This window comes from Bos indicus, chromosome X (genome assembly GCF_029378745.1).
Source record: "Bos indicus isolate NIAB-ARS_2022 breed Sahiwal x Tharparkar chromosome X, NIAB-ARS_B.indTharparkar_mat_pri_1.0, whole genome shotgun sequence".
In the NCBI taxonomy this organism is placed as follows: Eukaryota; Metazoa; Chordata; class Mammalia; order Artiodactyla; family Bovidae; genus Bos; species Bos indicus.
Genome location: NC_091789.1, coordinates 119,559,669 through 119,582,588, shown reverse-complemented (window position 1 = coordinate 119,582,588; position 22,920 = coordinate 119,559,669). Strand labels below are relative to the sequence as shown.

Sequence of the window (22,920 nt, the reverse complement as noted above, 5' to 3'; positions counted from 1 at the left end):
CTATATCTGTGGCCAGAGGGCCAGCTGTACTCACTGTCCTTCACTATTTTATATAAGGGACTTGAGCAGCTGTAGACTTGGGTATTCACCGAGTCTCCTGGAACCATCCCCCACAGAAACTGAGGAATAACTGTATCAGCTTTAGGTGATACTGTGGAAATCAAATCAACTCACACATGCATCAGAGTTCTTGGTCCAGTTCATATAAAACGTAACACTGATCTAAAATATTATTATTATTATTTATGAGATATTTTCAGATTTGAATAAAATCTGATTTTTCCAAATAAATAAGTAAACATTTTAACAGCTCTAACGTCTCAAACTTTGCCACCTCATGCGAAGAGTTGACTCATTGGAAAAGACTCTGATGCTGGGAGGGATTAGGGGCAGGAGTAGAAGGGGATGACAGAGGATGAGATGGCTGGATGGCATCACCGACTCGATAGATGTGAGTTTGAGAGAACTCCAGAGTTGGTGATGGACAGGGAGGCCTGGCGTGCTGCAATTCATGGAGTTGCAAAGAGTCGGACACGACTGAGTGACTGAACTGAACTGAACTGAACATCTCAAATGTTTCATATATTCTGGAGTTCTCTGGGATGTGTTTCCAGTTATCAAAACTCCTGAGAGGGAAACCTTGACATTTTGGGTGCTCTGCCAAATGCTAAGGGAAAAAAAAAAAAAAAAATATATATATATATATATATATACACATACATATATATATATATATACACACATATATATATATATATATATGTGTGTATATATATATATATATATATCGGAGAAGGCAATGGCACCCCACTCCAGTACTCTTGCCTGGAAAATCCCATGGATGGAGGAGCCTGGTAGGCTGTAGTCCATGGGGTTGCTAAGAGTCAGACACGACTGAGCGACTTCCCTTTCACTTTTCACTTTCATGCACTGGAGAAGGAAATGGCAACCCACTCCAGTGTTCTTGCCTGGAGAATCCCAGGGACGGGGGAGCCTGGTGGCTGCCGTCTATGGGGTCGCACAGAGTCGGACACGACTGAAGCGACTTAGCAGCAGCATATATATATATACTCCCATTCAATTTATTGCTATGTGCCACAAAGTATGTTTGGCCTGGTGCCCAACACTGAGAGACACATGACCTGATACTCTAAAACTCTGAGCAATTTCCAAGTAATAGTAATCATCAAGAAAATCCGTCCCTTTTACAGCCCTATAGGATTGTGGCTTTCCCTTTCAGTGGTCCCTACAACAGCTCAGACTCCACAAAATCTCTCAGGAGGAGTCGGTAAAGTGCCATTGTTTCAACAGGCCAACATGAGCCTATATATTCTTATGTTGTTCATATGACCTTATTTTTTTTGCACAATTACACTTGATGTTCACATTTTCAGGATGACTGCATTTTACCAATTCATGGCACGGTTTTCTGTTTAATTATGGAGCGAGGTGCTTTCTTCTCATTCTTATTCTGTACATTTGAGACCCAATTTTATCTTTTCAAACATTCTCTTGTTTATTACACATTTTTCTGATAACAAATGAAATCAGGCTGGTATATGACTCTCTGCCTTTCCTTCCCTCCACCAATTCTATTTACTGTTCTGCAAGCTAGTTGTGGCTCAAGGCAACAATTCTAAGGCTCCTTTACTGGAGAGAAAAGTCTGATTGCAATGGCCAGGTTTACTGTTCTATCACTGCCCTGTAGACTTCACAGGGGACTCTCAGTGGATTGACTCCTGCTACCCAGAGTCAGAATATTTACAATTGGCAATAAACTAGACTGTGCAGTAGCTGGAAACCATAAAAATAGAATGCCCTGTATAAATAGTTTTTCTTTATCTTAATACTGAATAAAATACTATAAAGCATTTCATTCAGAAAGTCTTGATGTAGAACCTATTTTTTTCCCCAAGGCCCTAGACTGGAATTTAAGAGAATCAACACTCTCTGAAGGAAAACTTCTTGAACAAGTAGTAAAGTTTCTGTGTACAGACAGAAGAACTATTCTCAATCTTCATGTACCTGTTTCCTAGATGTAGAAAACGCCTACCCTTCCAGCAGGGCCCTGTAACTGTTGACACCTTGCAGACCTAGTGGAACTGTCCAAGAGGAAGATAGCGGAATGTGATGGACTGAATGTTTGTGTCCTTCCAATTTTCCCATGCTGAGGCCTTAATGCTCTATGTGATGGTATGTGGTGATGGGGCCTTTGGGAAGCAATGAAGTTTAGATGAGGTCATGAGGGTGGGTCCTCACTATGGGACTGGCATTCTGCTCTCTGCGAACTGGCCCTCTGTGAGTTAGGAAGGGGTTCTCACTAGGAACTGAATCTGTAGGCACTTTCATTTTGGACTTCTCAGCCTCCAGAACTGCGAGAAATAAATGTCTATTGTTTCACTTACATGGTCTATAGTATTTTGTCACAGCAATCCAAGATGATCAAGACAATGTTATTTTTGTAGTGATTTGCCATTTGAGAAGGGCTTTTCTCGATGTCACGTCACTTAATCCTGAGAGCAATCTGGTACAGAAGGCATCAGAGCCCAGTTTTATAGATGAAAAAGCAAAGCATCAGAGAGAGACTATGTAAGCTGCCAAGGATCTTTAATGGTGAGCGGGGGCAGGATTTAAACCACATTTGCCCGTCTCAGATCCACTGCTTTCAGCACCACATTACTCTTAGAACGAAATTAAGGAGAGCCATTCTTAGGTGTTTGTCTCACAAACATAAAAGAAATAATCATCACTGTCATAATCCTTGTCATCATTATCCACTGCCCAGGTCTGTCTGGTAGGCTTCCAAAGCTCGAGAGCTTTCTTTCCAAATCCCATAATCCCCACATGGAGCTAGGCTGGGTGGACTTGACATAATTACCACCATGTCCAGCAGCTATAGAACAGTCTTCATGGGTTCTTTTTCCTTTCAGTGTGTACAGGGAGGATCAAGGGCACACATTGGTGGTCTGCCATTTTCAGGGGAAGGGGAGCTTGGACATTTGTTGGGGTGTCTGACTGAGATGGTCAGAGCAACATGTGATCATGTTTCATAAAACTTTCATTCTAAGGCTTAAAAAAAGTCCTACGGTGGGCAGCTCCAAAGTGCTCCCCAATGATCCTTGTGTATGTGTGCTAAATTGCTTCAGTCCTGTCCGACTCTGTGTGACCCCATGGACTGTAGTCCACTAAGGTCCTCTGTCCATGGGGATGCTCCAGGCAAGAATACTGGAGTGGGTTGCCATGCCCTCCTCTAGGGGATCTTTCCAACTCAGGGATCAAACCCATGTCTCTTTACGTCTCCTGCATTGGCAGGCTGGTTCTTTTCCACTAGTGCCATGTGGGAAACCCCCAATGATCCTCACCTCCTGCTATTTATGATTTTTGGAGTCTCTCCTTCCTCCACTTCACTGCATCAGGGCTGATCTGTGACAAATAATTTCCTGGAGAAGGAACAGTATGAATTCTGAGGCTAAGTTACAGGGATACTCAAGCAGTCCCATGGAGAAGTTCATGGAGAGAAGAACCAGCTAGACAGCACCACCTCACAAATGACGAGTGAGCCTCCCAGAGAGTGACCCCTCCAGCCCGTCAAGCTTTCACATGCCCATAGCCCCAGGTGCCTAATGTCTGCAGTCTCATGGGAAATCCCAAAACAGAACCACTCAATCAAGTCACTAGTGATTTCCTGACTTAGAGAATTTGTGAGATAATAAATGATTATTGCTCTTTTAAGGCATAGAGTTTGGGGGTTATTTTGCAGCAACAGGTAAATACAAACTCCCTTTCTTCATTTGAGTGGAGTAAGCCCAGCTCAGTCCTTTACATATAAAAAAGTCACAAGCCATTAATCCTGTTTACTTCATAAATGTTTCCCTTAAGGAAGGTATAAAAGAATAGAGACTAGTGGCCAGCAATTTGTTATGTCACTTCAAATTATTAATGAGGATATTTGGTAAAGAAAGAAATTACAGATCTCAAATAATCCCAACACTCTTTCAGTGCCTGAGGAGAGCCGAGATAATAGTAAAAAGGAGCAGTCCATGGAAGATATCTAACCCTTGGCATAGCTTCATCTAAACTGTATAGTATCAGCAGGGAGTAATATTCTTCCTTAGGCCCAGAGGTACCCAAATATAAAAGAAATTTAGGTTTTCAGTTGCAATGCCCTATTAGGCCATAAGATGAAAATGTTAGTGTATGAAAATCTGGAATTCCTCTGGTGGCTCAGATGGTAAAGAATCTGCCTACAATGTAGGAGACCCAGGTTTGATCCCTGGGTTGGGAAGATCCTCTGGAGAAGGGAATAGCTACCCACTCCAGTATTCTCACCTGGAGAATTTCATGGACAGAGGAGCCTACTCATTTATAGTTACATTCATTATATTTAGCTTTTACAGTAGATGAATGGAACACTTGCTAATCTAAATCTTTTTCCTTAGAAAGAAACATAATGAAAAAAAAGCAATTAGTAGAAAATGGTACTTATGTTCATAATTGTAGCTACATCAGTTTAAATAGAGTATATTTATTTTTCTGATTACACACTTACATGAAAGACTAATGATTAAATATAGTCATGGCAATTAATTTGATTTTAAAGTCTATTCAAATATATTTTTATATTAATTCTCATAAAATTTAAAAAATGAGATACATTAAAATAGAATTATTTCATGATAGATGTTCAGTATTAGTTTCACACAATAAAGAAAAAAACACCTACACTTGTTTTTTGCAGGTAAAAATTGTAATGTCTGAATTGCAATTACTGAAATGGAGCTCTGAAATTCATTAAGATGTTAAAGATCATTTCCATTATTTAATATATATTTCCAGGTACCCTATAAACTGGATACAAAAGATAATTAAAGAAATAATGAAATTTATATATGAAGAAACACATGGCAAATGAGCCTCACTGTGATAGTTAATTTTGTATGTCAACTTGGCTAGATGATGATACCCAGTTGTTTGTTTACACATCAGCCTAGGGGTTTTTATAAAGGTGCATTTTAGATATGATTAACATTTAAATCTGCAGACTTTGAGTAATACAAATCAGCCTCCATAATCATGGAGGGCCTTATCCAGTCAGCTGAAATCCTTAAGAGAAAAGACTACGGTGCCTAGAAAAGGAAAAAACTTTGGCCTACAAATGGCCTTTGGACTCAAGACTGTAGTACCAACTCTTCTCTGACTATCCATCTGGCTAGAGTGCCCTGAAGATTTCAGACACCCCAGTTCTCACAGTGGCATGAGCCAATTCCTTCAAATCTCTCAATCTTTTTCTCTTAATGTGTGTGCATTTAAATAAACATAAATATATAAAAATCAATACGTATGAATCTCTCTAGAGATATGTGTGTGTATATGTCTGTGTGTGTGTGTATGTATGTAGAGAGAGTGAGTGCTGATTAATAAACTCACTACTTCTAGCAAGAAAAGCAAAAAGCAAAAGAGAAAAGGAAAGATATTCCCATTTGAATGCAGGGTTCCAAAGAATAGCAAGGAGAGATAAGAAAGCCTTCCTCAGTGATCAATGCAAAGAAATAGAGGAAAACAACAGAATGGGAAAGACTAGATCTCTTCAAGAAAATTAGAGATACCAAGGGAACATTTCATGCAAAGATGGGCTCGATAAAGGACAGAAATGGTATGGACCTAACAGAAGCAGAAGATATTAAGAAGAGGTGGCAAGAATACACAGAAGAACTGTACAAAAAAGATCTTCATGACCCAGATAATCATGATGGTGTGATCACTCACCTAGAGCCAGACATCCTGGAATGTGAAGTCAAGTGGGCCTTAGAAAGCATCACTACGAACAAAGCTAGTGGAGGTGATGGAATTCCAGTTGAGCTATTTCAAATCCTGAAAGATGATGCTGTGAAAGTGCTACACCCAATATGCCAGCAAATTTGGAAAACTCAGCAGTGGCCACAGGACTGGAAAAGGTCAGTTTTCATTCCAATCCCAAAGAAAGGCAACGCTAAAGAATGCTCAAACTACCGCACAACTGCACTCATCTCACACACTAGTAAAGTAATGCTCAAAATTCTCCAAGCCAGGCTTCAGCAATATGCGAACTGTGAACTTCCTGATGTTCAAGCTGGTTTTAGAAAAGGCAGAGGAACCAGAGACCAAATTGCCAACATCCGCTGGATCATGGAAAAAGCAAGAGAGTTCCAGAAAAGCATCTATTTCTGCTTTATTGACTATGCCAAAGCCTTTGACTGTGTGGATCACAATAAACTGTGGAACATTCTGAAAGAGATGGGAATACCAGACCACCTGATCTGCCTCTTGAGAAATTTGTATGCAGGTCAGGAAGCAACAGTTAGAACTGGACATGGAACAACAAACTGGTTCCAAATAGGAAAAGGAGTATGTCAAGGCTGTATATAGTCACCCTGTTATTTAACTTATATGCAGAGTACATCATGAGAAATGCTGGGCTGGAAGAAGCACAAGCTGGAATCAAGATTGCTGGGAGAAATATCAATAACCTCAGATATGCAGATTATACCACCTTTATGGCAGAAAGAGAAGAAGAACTAAAGAGCCTCTTGATGAAAGTGAAAGAGGAAAGTGAAAAATTTGGCTTAAAGCTCAACATTCAGAAAATTAAGATCATGGTATCTGGTCCCATCACTTCAGGGAAATAGATGGGGAAACAGTGGAAACGGTCAGACTTTATTTTTTGGGCTCCCAAATCACTGCAGATGGTGATTGCAGCCATGAAATTAAAAGACGCTTATTCCTTGGAAGGAAAGTTATGACCAACCTAGATGGCTTCCCTTGTAGCTCAGTTGGTAAAGAATCTGCCTGCAGTGCAGGAGACCCAGGTTCATTCCCTGGGTTGGGAAGATCCCCTGGAGAAGGAAATGGCAACCCACTCAGTATCTTTGCCTGGAAAATCTCATGGACAGAGGAGCCTGGTGGGCTGCAGTTCAAGGGGTTGCAAAGAGTTGGGCTTGACTGAGCAACTAACACTAAGATAGCATATTAAAAAGCAGAGACATTACTTTGCCAACAAAGGTCCGTCTAGTCAAGGCTATGGTTTTTCCAGTGGTCATGTATGGATGTGAGAGTTGGACTGTGAAGAAAGCTGAGCACTGAAGAACTGATGCTTTTGAACTGTGATGCTGGAGAAGACTCTTGCAAGTCCCTTGGACTGTAAGGAGATCCAACCCGTCCATCCTAAAGGAGACCAGTCCTGGGTGTTCATTGGAAGGACTGATGCTGAGGCTGAAACTCCAATACTTTGGCCACCTCATACGAAGAGTTGACTCATTGGAAAAAACCCTGATGCTGGGAGGGATTGGGGCAGGAGGAGAAGGGGATGACAGAAGATGAGATGGCTGGATGGCATCACCAACTTGATGCACAAGAGTTCGGGTGAACTCTTGGAGTTGGTGATGGACAGGGAGGCCTGGTGTGCTGCGATTCATGGGGTTGCAAAGAGTCGGACACGACTGAACGACTGAACTGAACTGAACTCCTAGCAAACAACAACACTGGAATAAAGCATTAATAATAACAATATAGACTATATATTAAAATCCTATTTTGTAGTAGGACTGAGAAAGTGCTATTTTGTTTAGCCCTTGGTATAACATCAAGGTCCACTGCACCAAAACTTTTACTATTAGACTAGTTGGACTTCAGAAGATACAGAAAACAAAATATAGTGCAAAGCTTATATACTCATTCATCAATGTGTGTCTAAATGCACCTATAACATATTGCAAGTTGCCACTGGTGGGGGGTCTGGGGAGTGGTGCTAACTCTTCTTACATCCCTTACATGTAAACCAAGTTTCAAGCTCTTCCTTAGGTCTGCTTTGCTTTTCACTCAGCACCCTATCTCTATGTAAGCTTATTCACTCCAGGTAACTTCCAAATCTGTCTAGAAATGACTTCATTCCTGAAGCCCCCTCTTGTTTTTCAACTATTTCTCATTCTGGTCATCGTCTATATCTTAAGTGCATTATTTTATCACCCATAATCAACTCATTTTCCTGAGTTCTCTCTGGTTATGATATTACCATTTTTCGAAGCACCGAATCTCAAAATCTTTCAAGGCAAGCACTCTCTTAGATCTTCAGACATCGAATCAATGTCCTAATTCTGTTAATGCTAGGTCGACTGGATATCTTAATTCAGTTCTTTCTTTTCACTCCAATGCCCCTGTTCTAGCTCAGGTTCTCGTGGCTCCTAACTGCTCTCACGGACTTTGTCTACTGCCTTATCCTCCCTGAACTTTGTGCTCACACATATACACACACATACTCCTATAAATTCATCCATTATACCATAGCTAACCAAGTAAGTCTAATTACATATTCTCCTATCATTCTTTCCTGATACACTCTTTCCTCTCCAGCTTCTTCCTTTTCTCAAAATCTTAATCAAATGTAGAATTTTTAGACAAAATTTAACCTCCGGGTAGCATGCCAAGACCCTCTCGTTCAGATCCAATTTCCCTTTCTCTTGTGTGATCTCTCTGCATCTCGTAATACTTCTCTACTGAAGTTCTTACCCTAGATTGCCTTGCCCAGATACACCTGTCCAAATACCCATATTTGATTTTGAGCTCTTTTAAGACAAATGCTGAATCATTCCTCCCTATAGCCCCTCCATTACCTCTGATGTTAACTAACGCAGAGTAAGCATTCAAATATTTACTGAACTGAATTCCTTGGTTGCCAGCGGCATCCTGGTGGGTGTGAATTTTGAGAGCTGCTTGTAATAGTTATAACAGTTGACAGCAAGTACTGGATGTCAAAAGAAGGAAATTGATATGCTTGAATCCACTTCTTCTAAAATAAGCAACTCTCTATTAGACAATACCTGAGAGGAAGATATTGGCTGGCATTTCATTAGCAATAGAGATTTCATAAAAATGTGGAGAATAACAAAGTCTTTTTATTTCACCATGAACGATTTCTTACATTTGGCTGCAGCAATGAATTATGGGTTGACAAAGCTGCTATAAAATTGTCACTTAATTCAAAAATCCTGTGAGTGTATTTTCATTCTTGTACAGTAGAGCATTCTCCTCTCTACAGCCCTGTACACCAGCTCTTTAAGCAATGTGATACAAATTCATTCTCTTAAAATTTATACAAAGTCAATCTGGACCACTTTGCAAAAGTCTTAGCTGGGAAAACAATTTGAAAGAAACAACTCTCTCTTAAGACTTGGTATTTTGTTTTGAAGTTCCTAGGGCTTCCCTGATAGCTCAGTTGGTAAAGAATCTGCCTGCAAAGTGGGAGATTCCTGACCCAGGAATCAAAGATTCCTGAGTCAGGAAGATCCACTGGAGAAGGCATAGGCTACCCACCCCAGTATTCTTGCACTTCCCTTGTGGCTCAGCTGGTATCTGTCAGCCCACAATGTGGGAACCCTGGGTTTGATCCCTGGGTTGGGAAGATCCTCTGGAGAAGGGAAAGACTACTCGACTACTCACTCCAGTATTCTGGCCTGGAGAATTCCATGGGGTTGCAAAGAGTGGGACATGTCTGAGCAACTTTCACTTTCACTTATGGTTTCCCCTACATATTCTCCCAGCTCCAGTTTTTCTGCATCAAATTCATCTCATCTTGAGTGTATCTACCATTTAATGAGCATCTAGTATATGCCAGGTCTTCAGTTGAGAAACATCACATAATTTTATCTTTATAATCACCCTACTAGCTTAAGTATCATCATTAACCCCACATGACAGATGACAGAACCATGGCTTAGAGAAGTGAATCTACTTGGTCAAGATTGAACAACTAGTACTGTGTACATTTCCAAGACGTGTAAGTGACAATTCTATAATTAGACATGCAAATGCATAGAACAGAACAATATAAATGGGAGAAGTAAAACACTATATACAGATTATAGAAAACTGAGGTTACTCCTAATATTTTAAGTTTTCAAGTAAATATTTCTTTGTATTTTTTGACTAGAAAGCCTTTACTATTTGATGTGCCTTAGGTTTCAGAATTACATAGACATCAGTTTAAATCCTAGAACCTCACATGACATCTTATTAGGACTGTAGGCATGTTACTTAAGCTCTCTGAGCTTCAGTTTTCTGTCTCTATAATAAAACCCACCTCCTAAGGTTAGAGTAAATATTGAAATAGCTTACATAAATTGCCTTGCTTTTTGTATTATCACTCACATAAAGGTTTTCTCAAATATTTGTTTAATTCTATTTATATAGATTATTCCATCTTTTCCAAAGCAACTTTCTTCTTTTGATCTTCTAAAACTCTTTCTCCATTTTTTAAAAAGAAAGGTAGATGCAAAAATCCTTAATAAAATTCTAGCAGTCAGAATTCAACAACACATTAAAAAGATCATACATCATGACCAAGTGGGCTTTATCCCAGGGATGCAAGGATTCTTCAATATCCGCAAATCAATGTAATATACCACATTAACAAATTGAAAAATAAAAGCCATATGATTATCTCAATAGATGCAGAGAAAGCCTTTGACAAAATTCAACACCAATTTATGACAAAAACTCTCCAGAAAGTAGGAATAGAAGGAACATACCTCAACATAATAAAAGCTATATATGACAAACCCACAGCAAACATTATCCTCAATGGGGAAAATTTGAAAGCATTTCCCCTAAAGTCAGGAACAAGACAAGGGTGCCCACTTTCACCACTACTATTCAACATAGTTTTGGAAGTTTTGGCCACAACAATCAGAGCAGAAAAAGAAATAAAAGGAATCCAGAATGGAAAAGAAGTAAAACCCTCACTGTTTGCAGATGACATGATCCTCTACATAGAAAACCCTAAAGACTCCACCAGAAAATTACTAGAACTAATCAATGAATATAGTAAAGTTACAGGATATAAAATCAACACACAGAAATCCCTTGCATTCCTATACACTAATAATGAGAAAACAGAAAGAGAAATTAAGGAAACAATTCCATTCACCACTGCAACGAAAAGAATAAAATACTTAGGAATATATCTACCTAAAGAAACAAAAGACCTATATATAGAAAACTATAAAACACTGGTGAAAGAAATCAAAGAGGACACCAATAGATGGAGAAATATACCATGTTCATGGATCGGAAGACTCAATACAGTGAAAACGAGTATACTACCCAAAGCAATCTATAGATTCAATGCAATCCCTATCAAGCTACCAACGATATTTATCACAGAGCTAGAACAAATAATTTCACAATTTGTATGGAAATACAAAAAACCTCGAATACCCAAAGCAATCTTGAGAAAGAAGAATGGAACTGGAGGAATCAACCTGCCTGACTTCAGGCTCTACTACAAAGCCACAGTCATCAAGACAGTATAGTACTGGCACAAAGACAGAAATATAGATCAATGGAACAAAATAAAAAGCCCAGAGATAAATCCACACATCTATGGACACCTTATCTTTGACAAAGGAGGCAAGAATATACAATGGAGAAAAGACAATCTCTTTAACAAGTGGTGCTGGGAAAACTGGTCAATCACTTGTAAAAGAATGAAACTAGAATACTTTCTAACACCATACACAAAAATAAACTCAAAATGGATTAAAGATTAAAAAATCTAAACGTAAGACCAAAAACTATAAAACTCCTAGAGGAGAACGTAGGCAAAACACTCTCTGACAAAAATCACAGCAGGACCCTCTATGGCCCACCTCCCAGAGTAATGGAAATAAAAGCAAATATAAACAAATGGGACCTAATTAAAATTAAAAGCTTCTGCACAACAAAGGAAACTGTAATCAAGGTGAAAAGACAGCCTTCAGAATGGGAGAAAATAATAGCAAATGAAGCAACTGACAAACAACTAATCTCAAAAATATACAAACAACTCCTGCAACTCAATTCCAGAAAAATAAACGACCCAATCAGAAAATGGACCAAAGAACTAAATAGACATTTCTCCAAAGAAGACATACAGATGGCTAACAAACACATGAAAAGATGCTCAACATCGCTCATTACCAGAGAAATGCAAATCAAAACCACAATGAGGTACCATTTCACACCAGTCAGAATGGCTGCTATCCAAAAGTCTACAAGCAATAAATGCTGGAAAGCGTGTGGAGAAAATGGAACATTCTTACACTGTTGGTGGGAATGCAAACTCGTACAGCCACTATAGTGAACAGTGTGGAGATTCCTTAAAAAACTGGAAATAGAACTGCCATATGACCCATCAATCCCACTGCTGGGCATACACATCGAGGAAACCAGAATTGAAAGAGACACGTGTACCCCAATGTTCATCGCAGCACTGTTTATAATAGCCAGGACATGGAAGCAATCTAGATGTCCATCAGCAGACGAATGGATAAGAAAGCTGTGGTACATATACACAATGGAGTATTAGTCACCCATTAAAAAGAATACATTTCAATCAGTTCTAATGAGGTGGATGAAACTGGAGCCTATTATACAGAGTGAAGTAAGCCAGAAAGAAAAACACCAATACAGTATACTAACACATATATATGGAATTTAGACAGATGGCAATGATAATCCTGTATGTGAGACAGCAAAAGAGACACAGATGTATAGAACAGTCTTTTGGACTCTGTGGGAGAAGGCGAGGGTGGGATGATTTGGGAGAATGGCATTGAAACATGTATGATATCATATGTGAAAGGAATTGCCAGTCCAGGTTCAGTGCATGATACAGGATGCTTGGGGCTGGTGCACTGGGATGACCCAGAGGGATGCTATGGGGAAGGAGGTGGGAGGGGGGTTCAGGATGGGGGAACACATGTACACCTGTGGCAGATTCATGTTAATGTATGGCAAAACCAATACAATATTATAAAGTAATTAGCCTCTAATTGAAATATATATATATATATATATATATATATATATATATATATATAAAGAAAGGTAGTGAAAAAATCAGACAGTTTGTAAAGAAAGTGAAGTGGCTCGGTTGTGTCCGACTCTGCAGCCCCACGGACTGTAACCTGCAGGCTCCTCCACCCATGGGATTTTCCAGGCAAGAATACTGGAGTGGGTTGCCATTTCCTTCTCCAGGTGATCTTCCCAACACAGAGGTGGAACCTGGGTCTCCGGGGTTGCAGGCAGACTCTTTACCATCTGAGCAAGAGATCATTAAATACTTTAAATGTTTTCCCCTAAGCATTCAACGGGGAGGGAGGAGGGAGGAGGGTTCAGGATGGGGACCACGTGTATACCTGTGGCGGATTCATGTTGATATATGGCAAAACCAATACAATATTGTAAATTTAAAAAATAAAATAAAATATAAAAAAATAAAAAATAAAGTCACAACAACAACAACAACAACAAAACCCGATCAGATTATAATTAAAACAAGAGATAACATTCACTGAGCTCTTACTATGTTTGGGATCTAAGTGCTCTTCATGTAATACCTCATTTAATTCTCTTAACCTTGAAGTAGACAGAAGTAATCTTATTTTATAGACGAGAAAACTGAGATCCGATAGTTTACTGAGATTAGTTGTTTGTTCAGGGTCACAAAGATAGTAAGTGGCCAGCCCAGGCAGCTTGCCCTTAATACCTGGATGTGCTATTGCCATAGATCACGGGTCCCTAACCTCCAGAACCTAATGTCTGATGATCTGAGGTGGAGCTGAGGTAATAATAATAGAAATAGAGAGTGCAATAAATGTAATGCACTTGAATCATCCTGAAACCATCCCACCCAGCAATGTTTGTGGAAAAACTGTCTTCCATGAAACTGGTCCCTAGTACCACATAGGTTGGGGACCGCTGCCATAGATCTTTAAAATGGCAATGGTGGGGGTTATGGAAGAAGAAGTATAAAAGCAAAGTTCTCAAATACAAATGTCAGATAAACCATGTTCATCAATATTATTTAAGGAATAAACAGAACAGTAAAAGAGCAGTTCTTTTTTTCCATATCCTCCTCATTGTTATGAGAGGTACTATGGTACTAAGATTTGCAGTAGTAACAGATATACACACGAGTTTTGCATATTTCAGAAACCTCCAAGGGAGCAATTTTAGATCCTTCTTATCTGTTTTTGGTCTCCTGACCTAGCACTTCTGCAGAAGAAAATGACCAGGAATGGTTGACACATTCAGCAACCAAAGGAGTCATGGAAAATGAATAGTTTAAACATCAGACAGAGCGAGGGGAATTTTTCACCTGACTGCTTTTAGAATGAAATTTACACTTTCACCTTGATTATTACAACATGATTTCCATCAATATAATCACCTGAAAACAACAGATACCATGGAAACAGTTTTATAGAGTAAAACATGGCTGGTATTATGCAGACCCAATTAACTTGAGATTTTAGCATGGGTATTACCAGGACAGAAGAATTGCTTTTTACTGGACTTTTCTCCTGACAGAATGTAATAACTATGCATAGATTTTCCCAACTGTTCAAAGTTATGAACTGGGATTTACCAAGGAGGGACGCATGTTTCAATATAGTATTATATACTTATGAATATTTTTCTTTACTTAGCTGATTCCTTTTTAAGTATTTCTAGAAGCTTCAGGGCAATAAAAAGGGAATAGTGAAATATTCAAATAAGAAAATACACTTTTATGAGCTAGTATTTTATTTCTACACATTCCCTGAAAACCAAATCTATACCAAGAAAAATTCTATTTTGAACACGATTGAAACTTTATGAGTATTGAATTTCCATCCTATTTTATTGATTTCAAATGGAGAGATAAACTGAAGTATAGCAAGGCTGCAAATGACATTGTTTAGATAAACATATCTTGTCAGAATTATCCTGGTACCAGCAATAGAGGCTCCAGGAATATTTAGAACTAAGATTCCGGTTTAGGCTCTTAATAAGCAACATGACAAGTCTCAACAGGCACTTGCTCTTAAGAAAATGCTTTATTGGACCATTTGGGTTGGAATCTTTCCACTATGCTGAAAATATTCATAAAGGTATTCATTTCTAAAAGACAAAAGCTAAGAAAAGCAGAACTATTCAAATCACTGGATATTAGCAGAGATACACAAACCTGCCCTCTGGTCACTCAATGCTAATCTACATCATGAAAAAGTGTAATACAAGATCTAAAAAGGATTGCAAGGGATAATGGAAACTGTTTAGACAAAGCTGAATGGATACTGTAAAATAGATTAGTGTTATTTTCCTCTTAGAGGAAAAATGAAGTTATTTTTCATTAGAAAAATAACAAATGACTTTCTATATAGTGTGTTCAGATTTTCATAAACATCTTAGCCAAATTTCCATATTTCTTAGGCAAGAAACAGAGTACTTAACTGTGTAGTGGGGATTCAGTCTCATAATTCATTCATTAAGATTCATTCTTTTGGGCCTGTGTGTCTCAGCCTGGTGAGGGAAGCCTTATGGTTTTACTAGGAGGGAGGAACACTCTGTCAGTTGGACAGCTATCTATGTTGGTCATTACAAGGCAATTTTGCTCTTGTATGGCTGGTTATAGAAATGACATCCTATACATTACACATAATTATAGAACTTAAGCACATTCTTCCTATCCAAACTAGCTGTGAAAGAGACTGACTAGCTTCTTACTAAATTAATTGCTCTTTTTCCTGGACTCAACGTTGGATAATATTTTCCAGTTTCCCTTGCAGTTAGATGTGGCCCTGTGACAAATTCCAGCCAACAGATTATGAAGAAAGTAATGTGTACGACTTCCAGGCATGGCTCATAGTAAATTCCAATGGTCAATACTGGTTCCTCACCTGCCCAATTAAATGCATAACACTTTGATGTTCTATGTTAGAAGGGGTTTGGGTCCCTGAATGAATTCATTATGGGCTGCTTACTGTGGAATACACCAGAATAAAAAAGTCAACTTCTACTGTTCTAAGCTACTAAGATTTACTTTACTTGCTGTAGTGGCTGCTGCTGCTGGTTAGTCCCTAAGTCGTGTCCAACTCTTTGTAACCCCATGGATGGTAGCCCACCAGGCTCCTTTGTCCACAGGATTTCCCAGGCAAGAATACTGGAGTGGGTTGTCATTTCCTTCTCCAGGTGATCTTTCTTACCCAGGGATAGAACCCCCATCACCTGCTTGGCGGGTGGATTCTTTACTGTTGAGCCACCTGGGGAGCCTGTTGTAGTGGCTACTGGCACCTAATAATACATCAGCATATATCCAAATACATTGTTTGATCAACAATAAAGAGTTAAAATTTCAAAATCAAGAAGAGTCTATTTTAATTAATATTCACTACAACTCAAAGAGGAAATGTCTTCAGGAAGTGAATCTAAACATCCATAATTGCAGATTGAAATAGTCTTTAGTCCTAGTCCTAGTGATTAAAGTCATTAACAAAAACAACCAAACAAGATGTGAAGTGGTAAACATTTTAAAAGGAACACACTTCTAAGCCAGAAAGAGACATTTGCAAATTCCAAGATCTGCTCTTTGCTTGTTTTGTTAGCATGAACAATTTGATTAATCATTCTCTGAAACCGTTTCCTCATCTATAATATGGGGATTATGAAATTTAGCCAACAGGATTTTGTAAAGATTTTATACATACACATCTCATATACTGCCTGATACATGGGAGGCATTCCACAAAATAATAGCTATTAACACTATTTACCTAATAAATGCAAGCATGAGTACTATTTTCTGAATATTAAATGTTTCTTTCAAAATATTAACCAGAGCTTTTAATTCTTGTTACTCTTTCCCCTCCCCCAACATATTGGCAGCCAGACACTCTGTTTTCTACTTCTTTAGGGAAGTGTTGACACAACAGAATGTATATTATGAAGAGATAGACTCTTGGTTTTTAAGTTTCAAAAGCCTAGGCCTGGTGTAGGACAAAGCTTTAGAAGGAAAAAAAGAATGATTAAACAAAGGTTTTCCCCTTTCCTGCACTAGAAAACACAGGGACATAAGGGGGCATTGCAGGGGAAGTAAGACAATTTAGTATCAGTATGTATCCCTGGAAGGAAGAGAGGGGGAAGGAAGGGCGGAAACCCAGAGAGATCCAAGAAACTTTGCTAGATGAGGTGACCTCAGCCTTATTTCTAAGAAGAGCCTTTGAGAAAAATGTGATGGAGAGCAGTTTCCTTTACTCTCTCTCCTCTCTAGCCCTCTTTCTGACCCCATGCACAGTCACTCTGAAGCATCCTGTGTAAAGAAAGTATGTGCAATGTCTAGGCAGGTAGACCTTAAAAAACCTCTCAAAGTTCCCACTACCTCCCCTGCAGTGTGGCATGACGAATGGTACAAAGATCTCTGATATTACACAATGAGGGCAACCAAGCAGCGGAGAGACATCCAGATCTGAAAGTGCCACTGCAGACAGGAAAGAAAAAAACGGTCCTGGAAGAAACCGCCTGCTTGAACCAACAACCAAGGATATGAGGGAGAGAACGGCATCTCCGTGGATGCCAGCCCAGATACATGACAACTGAGGAGGAGGGGATGTTCTGCCACACCCATGCTCGCCACTCCATGCTTTGCAATGACATAAATCTGGGTTGATGAATTTTATCTTTTATCTATTTCCTGGAATTACATTCGGTTATTGAAAGATAACATTATGGACTGAAAAACCTTAGTTACAATAGTCTCAATATTTTTATAAACATAATGGAGGTGTATGAACTTAAGTCATCACAGAAGCTTTTCATACATCTTTCCCTAAGTTTCACGTGCCTGTTAAAAGAAAGACTTACTTCGATCAGTAATGATGGTCCTGGCCTCTTGATTGCTGGTCTTGTTTTTCAAATTCTGGGCAGCAGTAATGAGTTCTTCCAACTGGGGGCGCCTCTGCTCCAAGTCCTGCAGTGTTGCCTGAAGGAACAAATGGAACAATCCTGAGTTCCTCCAGTACTGTGCACTCCTTTTATGGGTAATTTTCAAAAACCAACCAAGGCACTTTTAGAAATAAAACAAGGTGTTATTAGATATAAATCTCTAATGTGTTAGGCTTTACAGACAGCAATTTAACAAGAAATGTGTTTCATTTTTCGATACCAAAAATATTTCAAGTGAAAATCTTGATTATGGGTTTGCTTCACTAGTTAAGAGCTTAGATGGAGTCATTTCAGTGTTCCTGGGTTTACGTACACCAGTATATGAGTGCCACGAATAACCAATGTAATTCTAAATTATGAAAATGTATTTAAGACACTGATGGCTATTTATACTTGTAATCTCATGCTGTGCAGTGTCAAAATTGAGGTGTATATTTTAGAAACAGAAAAGACAGAGAAGTGATTTAAGAGAGAGAACTTATTTAACTTCTTTGTGCTTAAAATTTCTCACCTATAAAATGAGAAGATGATGTAGATGAGCTAAATTAATCTTTTCCCAAAATTGACTCTAGTAAGATTCAACTGATTCCTTTGCCTCACTTTAGAGTGAATGGGCTCTAAGGAGGGCTGAGAATCAACATTTTTAACAAATTTTCTAATGCTCATGATCAGGCAAGCTTAGAAAGCATCAGACTAGAAGTTAGTATTTGTATTTTGTATTAAAACTGACTTTAATACTGCTTTTACCAAAGTACCAAAGAGAATGAAGCCAACTATATATATGGACTTCTCTTATGGCCCAGCTTGTAAAAAATCTGCCTACAATGTGGGAGACCTGGGTTCGATCCCTGGGTTGGGAAGATTCCCTGGAAAAGGGAAAGGCTACCCATTCCAGTATTCTGGCCTGGAGAATTCCATGGACTGTATAGTTCATGGGGTCTCAGAGAGTCAGAAATGACTGAGCGACTTTCACTTTCATATATATATATATGAAAGATAACATTCCAACTGAGTTCCTCCATATATATCAGTGTATATATATATATGTGTGTGTGTGTGTGTGTGTGTGTGTGTGTGTGTATCAGTTCCTCCATATATCAGTTCCTCATATATATAGGAACTCAGTATGGAGGAATATATATATATATATATGTTGGGTTGCACCCCACAGATCCACAAAACCTGCATTTGCTCAACTTCATGACTGAAAAAAGAGCCCAGAGTCAGCGACAGAGGCATCAGTGGTCTAATGGATGGGGGAGCTTACACGTCTGAAGCAAGGTCATGGGGTGACACCCTACCACGTATAGCAGAAGGTGGGTAGCAAGTGGGGGTAATCTTCACTGGGGAGAGGAGGAGGTATGGCTAGTTACAGGAGAAATGATATCAGATGGGCTCATTAGTTATCAGGGAAACCAGTAGAGGGCACGCCCCTTATTGCGTCTTTGATAAACACAATCACCAGTCAGGGCCTGCGCCAGGTACTGTACATAGGAAAGTCAGTCATGTGCAGAGGGTAGAAGTGATGCAGGCACTGGTCAGTCAGGGACATACAGAGAGCAAGAGAACAGCCATCTTGAGCAGCCTGACCATACAATATATACTTTATAGGTAGCAATGTTCTCCTTCCCTCAAGTGTCAATTTATTGCCTCTATCATCTATTCTCTCTATACGAAAGGCCAAAACTCCACTGATATTTTCAAAGAAGTTTGGGAAAAGTAAGGTATTTTCTTTGTCCTTGTACTAAAACTGAATACATTTTATTGGTTAGCATTACTTTAAAACTGCTATGTGACAGATGTTTTACACGTTTCCTCATTTTTATTCTCCTAATAACCACACTAAAAAAACTAAGCCAGAAGTCTTCATGGTTTTAAATCCTATGCTCTTTCTACAACCACATGAGGCCAATGAAAGTCAAGAGGTGAAATGTGGTAGACGGTAAAGTTCACGGAAATTCGTTATCTACTGTGCCCTTTGACTGGTGCTGATTTTCTAAAGACTTTTGTATTTAGAAAGGCCAAGTTTTGATCATTCTGTAGTGTTTCTCTTGTGAAGAGGTAAGAAATTGGCCTGTGATTTGAGCTCAATTGCTTTTAGTGCTATTAAAATAATGGGAAGAACTTACCCAAACATTGCCCATCTATTTTGAGCATTTTCCCCTCTCTGTATTGAAAAATTGAAGGGGTTAACTTTTAACAAATTTTCCACATTTGTAAGCTGCGATTGCTCAGAAGAAAAATCCAATTTTCAGGTTTCTAACTTTTATGGTTTCTTTACACAAAAGTGTGTTTGAAATATGGAACAAATTGCCAAAGACAGCTATTGAAGTAAGTGGCATAAGTCAGTTGGAGAGTCCTGAACAAATTCTAAAGTAGGAACCATATAGTCACAGACAGATTTTACAAAAGATACTTTCCAGGATTAGAATGTTACACTCTGGTCATCTGTGACACAGCAAGCCGAAAAGTTACTCTGGAATTCCTAACTCTTAAATGTATAATACATTCAATAATAGATTTTTGAAAAATAGACTTACCCAGAAACCATAAATTCAAATCTTCCCCTCTAAATGCAAAGAGCCAGAGCTAGCAAAGTACAAACATTCATTTATTTACTGACTCATTCTTTCATTTTATAAATATCAAGTGCTAGGCACTGTTTCAGGTCTTATGGACATAGTAGTAAATAAATACATTAGGCAAGATTTATGCAATTTAAGTAAAAATTTGTGTTTTTGACACTTGGAAATTTTTATATAGCAAAGATGATCCTTATTGTCATTTTCCTTTGATTTCATATTAACCCATCCTCAAACAACCAGGCCATTCTTTGCATCTAAATTCTAGATATATAATCCCAAGGATGGCTATGATTTTTCCCTTCTTTTAGGATTACAAAGTTCGTTTAAGAAGTCTGTTGTAGAAGTAACTTGATCAACTCTAATCTGAACCTTACCAGGCTCTAAATTAAACCTGACCACAATGAACAGCTTTTACTGATGAAATTAGCAAGCATGTCAATTTAGACTTAAAACAAGCCATTTTCCTCTCTAATGAACAAAATAGGTCTCAGGGTATTGTGAAACCTGTTCTCTAGTTGGGTGATTCTCTAATTCTGCTGACAGACACATACTTTGTAAGCACCTGAGAAGATTATTAATGACATCCTTTGAAGCAACCTCCTTAAAAATCCAAGGAGATTCATGACTGCAATAAAACTATGCCTTTCTAAAATATTTCAAAACAAAATTATAGCTCTATCCTACTTTCTGGTCAACATGGACAAACATCCATTTCAAAAAAAGAAACTGTACAATAATAATAATGTGTGAATATATATTATATATATGGGATTTATGAGATGCCAATAGGAAAGATTGGAGGCTGGAGGAGAAGGGGAATACAGAGGATTAGATGGTTGGATGGCATCACTGATACGATGGACATGAGTCTGAGTAGGCTCCGGGAGTTGGTGATGGACAGGGAAGCCTGGTGTGCTGCAGTCCATGGGGTCGCAAAGAGTCGGACATGACTGAGTGATTGAACTGAACTGAATATTCTAATTAAACAGTGGTTTCACAGTAGAGCAGAACAGGAATTTTCTTCAATTTTCTTTCCAAAACTAAAGGGAAGGACTTGAATATGACATTCATTTAACATTGTTTTTTGTTAAGATAGTATACAAACAGTGACTGAAAGATCTTCCTGCTAAAAAACAGGACACATGCACGCAATGGGAGGAACAACTATTTCTTCTTTTCATTTGGTTTTCTTTTGAGTGTTCTCTATTTGCTATCACAATTTCTTTGACTTGACAACTTAGTTTCATAATCCTATAAATTCTCAAATACAATGACCTTCATCTGAGCTACCCACAGATGAGAGCACACTTTGGATCTAATCATTACTCATACTACCCACTTCCAAAATATCCATCTACAAAATTCCATTTTCTGCCCCCAATCTGGTAGCAAATGGTACTCTCTTTCTCCTCTAATCTTCATCCTCATTTGGCCTCCAGTTGTATTCCATTGTTCAAATGCTTTATTTTGGGTTTAGTGGTCTATATTTGTCATACTAAACCAGTAGAATGCTAATTATGCTTATTTTTCATATATGAGAACAGATACTTATAACTTAAGTGAATAAAACTAAAACTATTACATGCTTAACAGTACCTAAGCATGATAATTGAGCACATCTACATGGATCTATCATTCTGGAAGAAACAAGCACAAAGAAAGGAATCAATGCTATTTCTAAGGAGTCATAAGCCAGCTACCGGGCTTTGCTAAAAACAGCTTACCCCTTGGAGATGAGAATTCATCATGGATTCCACTAGCTGAGCAAAGATGGAGGAAAAAAAAAAAAAAAAAGATCTTCAAATACAAAGTGAATCAGAAGTCGTTAATCCTACTAAGTCTCCCCAGGGTTGAGAGAAGTGGTTATAAATAGCAATCCTATGAAAAAGCAGCTAAACAATGGAGCCATGCATACCAAAAGTAGGTCATTTTAGACTCTTAGAAAGAATTACACTTTGTAATGGCATTTGTTAAAATGAAATTCTACCTAAATAATACTCCAATAGAAAACTCTATATGTGTAGTTGAATATTTAGTATTTATATGTCTAAGCAAAGACCTTAACCAGAAACTTGTTATATTTTTAGTATTTTTCTACAAAAATCAACAATCTTCACATAGTTAAACTTAGAACAAAGGCCTATGGTGATTTTCAGTTGTTGCCATTTTCAGGAAATAAGCATGAATCCAACTTACATATTATGTAAAAATGGAGACCTTAGACTCTTATTTACAACTTTAAAAAATTAACATTAAAGATTGACAAGGTGAGAGAGTTTACAGAATTACTTTTTGTCTGGAAGAAAATCATCATCTAAGTCAGGTGGGTTCTAAATTTTAGTCTTTCTAGTAATCGAAAGAGATTTACCTGTGAGGATGCTAATTTGTCTAGCTTTCAACTGCCTCACTGAGCACCTTAATTCTGGCTTCTATTCTTGCATTAGGCTACCTCTGCAAATAGATGGGCCAGATTCAAAGTTGTCTTTATCGTTCTCCATTTCCTCAGTTCTCATGTGCATTGTAAGCTGACTTGGATATTTTCCTGCTGGGCAGAACTTCC

At 38.4% G+C, this 22,920-nt stretch overlaps 1 protein-coding gene across 9 annotated transcripts in view; it reads right to left on the bottom strand.

Annotated features, from left to right (window-relative positions):
- The window catches only part of DMD (dystrophin), a 2,362,639-nt gene that overhangs the window by 635,321 nt on the left and 1,704,398 nt on the right, over positions 1–22,920 (bottom strand). For all 9 annotated transcript variants that reach the window (XM_070783459.1, XM_070783466.1, XM_070783462.1 and 6 more), the window contains one exon: positions 17,695–17,812. In XM_070783459.1, the coding sequence (XP_070639560.1) occupies positions 17,695–17,812 (118 nt within the window). The remainder of the gene's footprint in view (positions 1–17,694; positions 17,813–22,920) is intronic.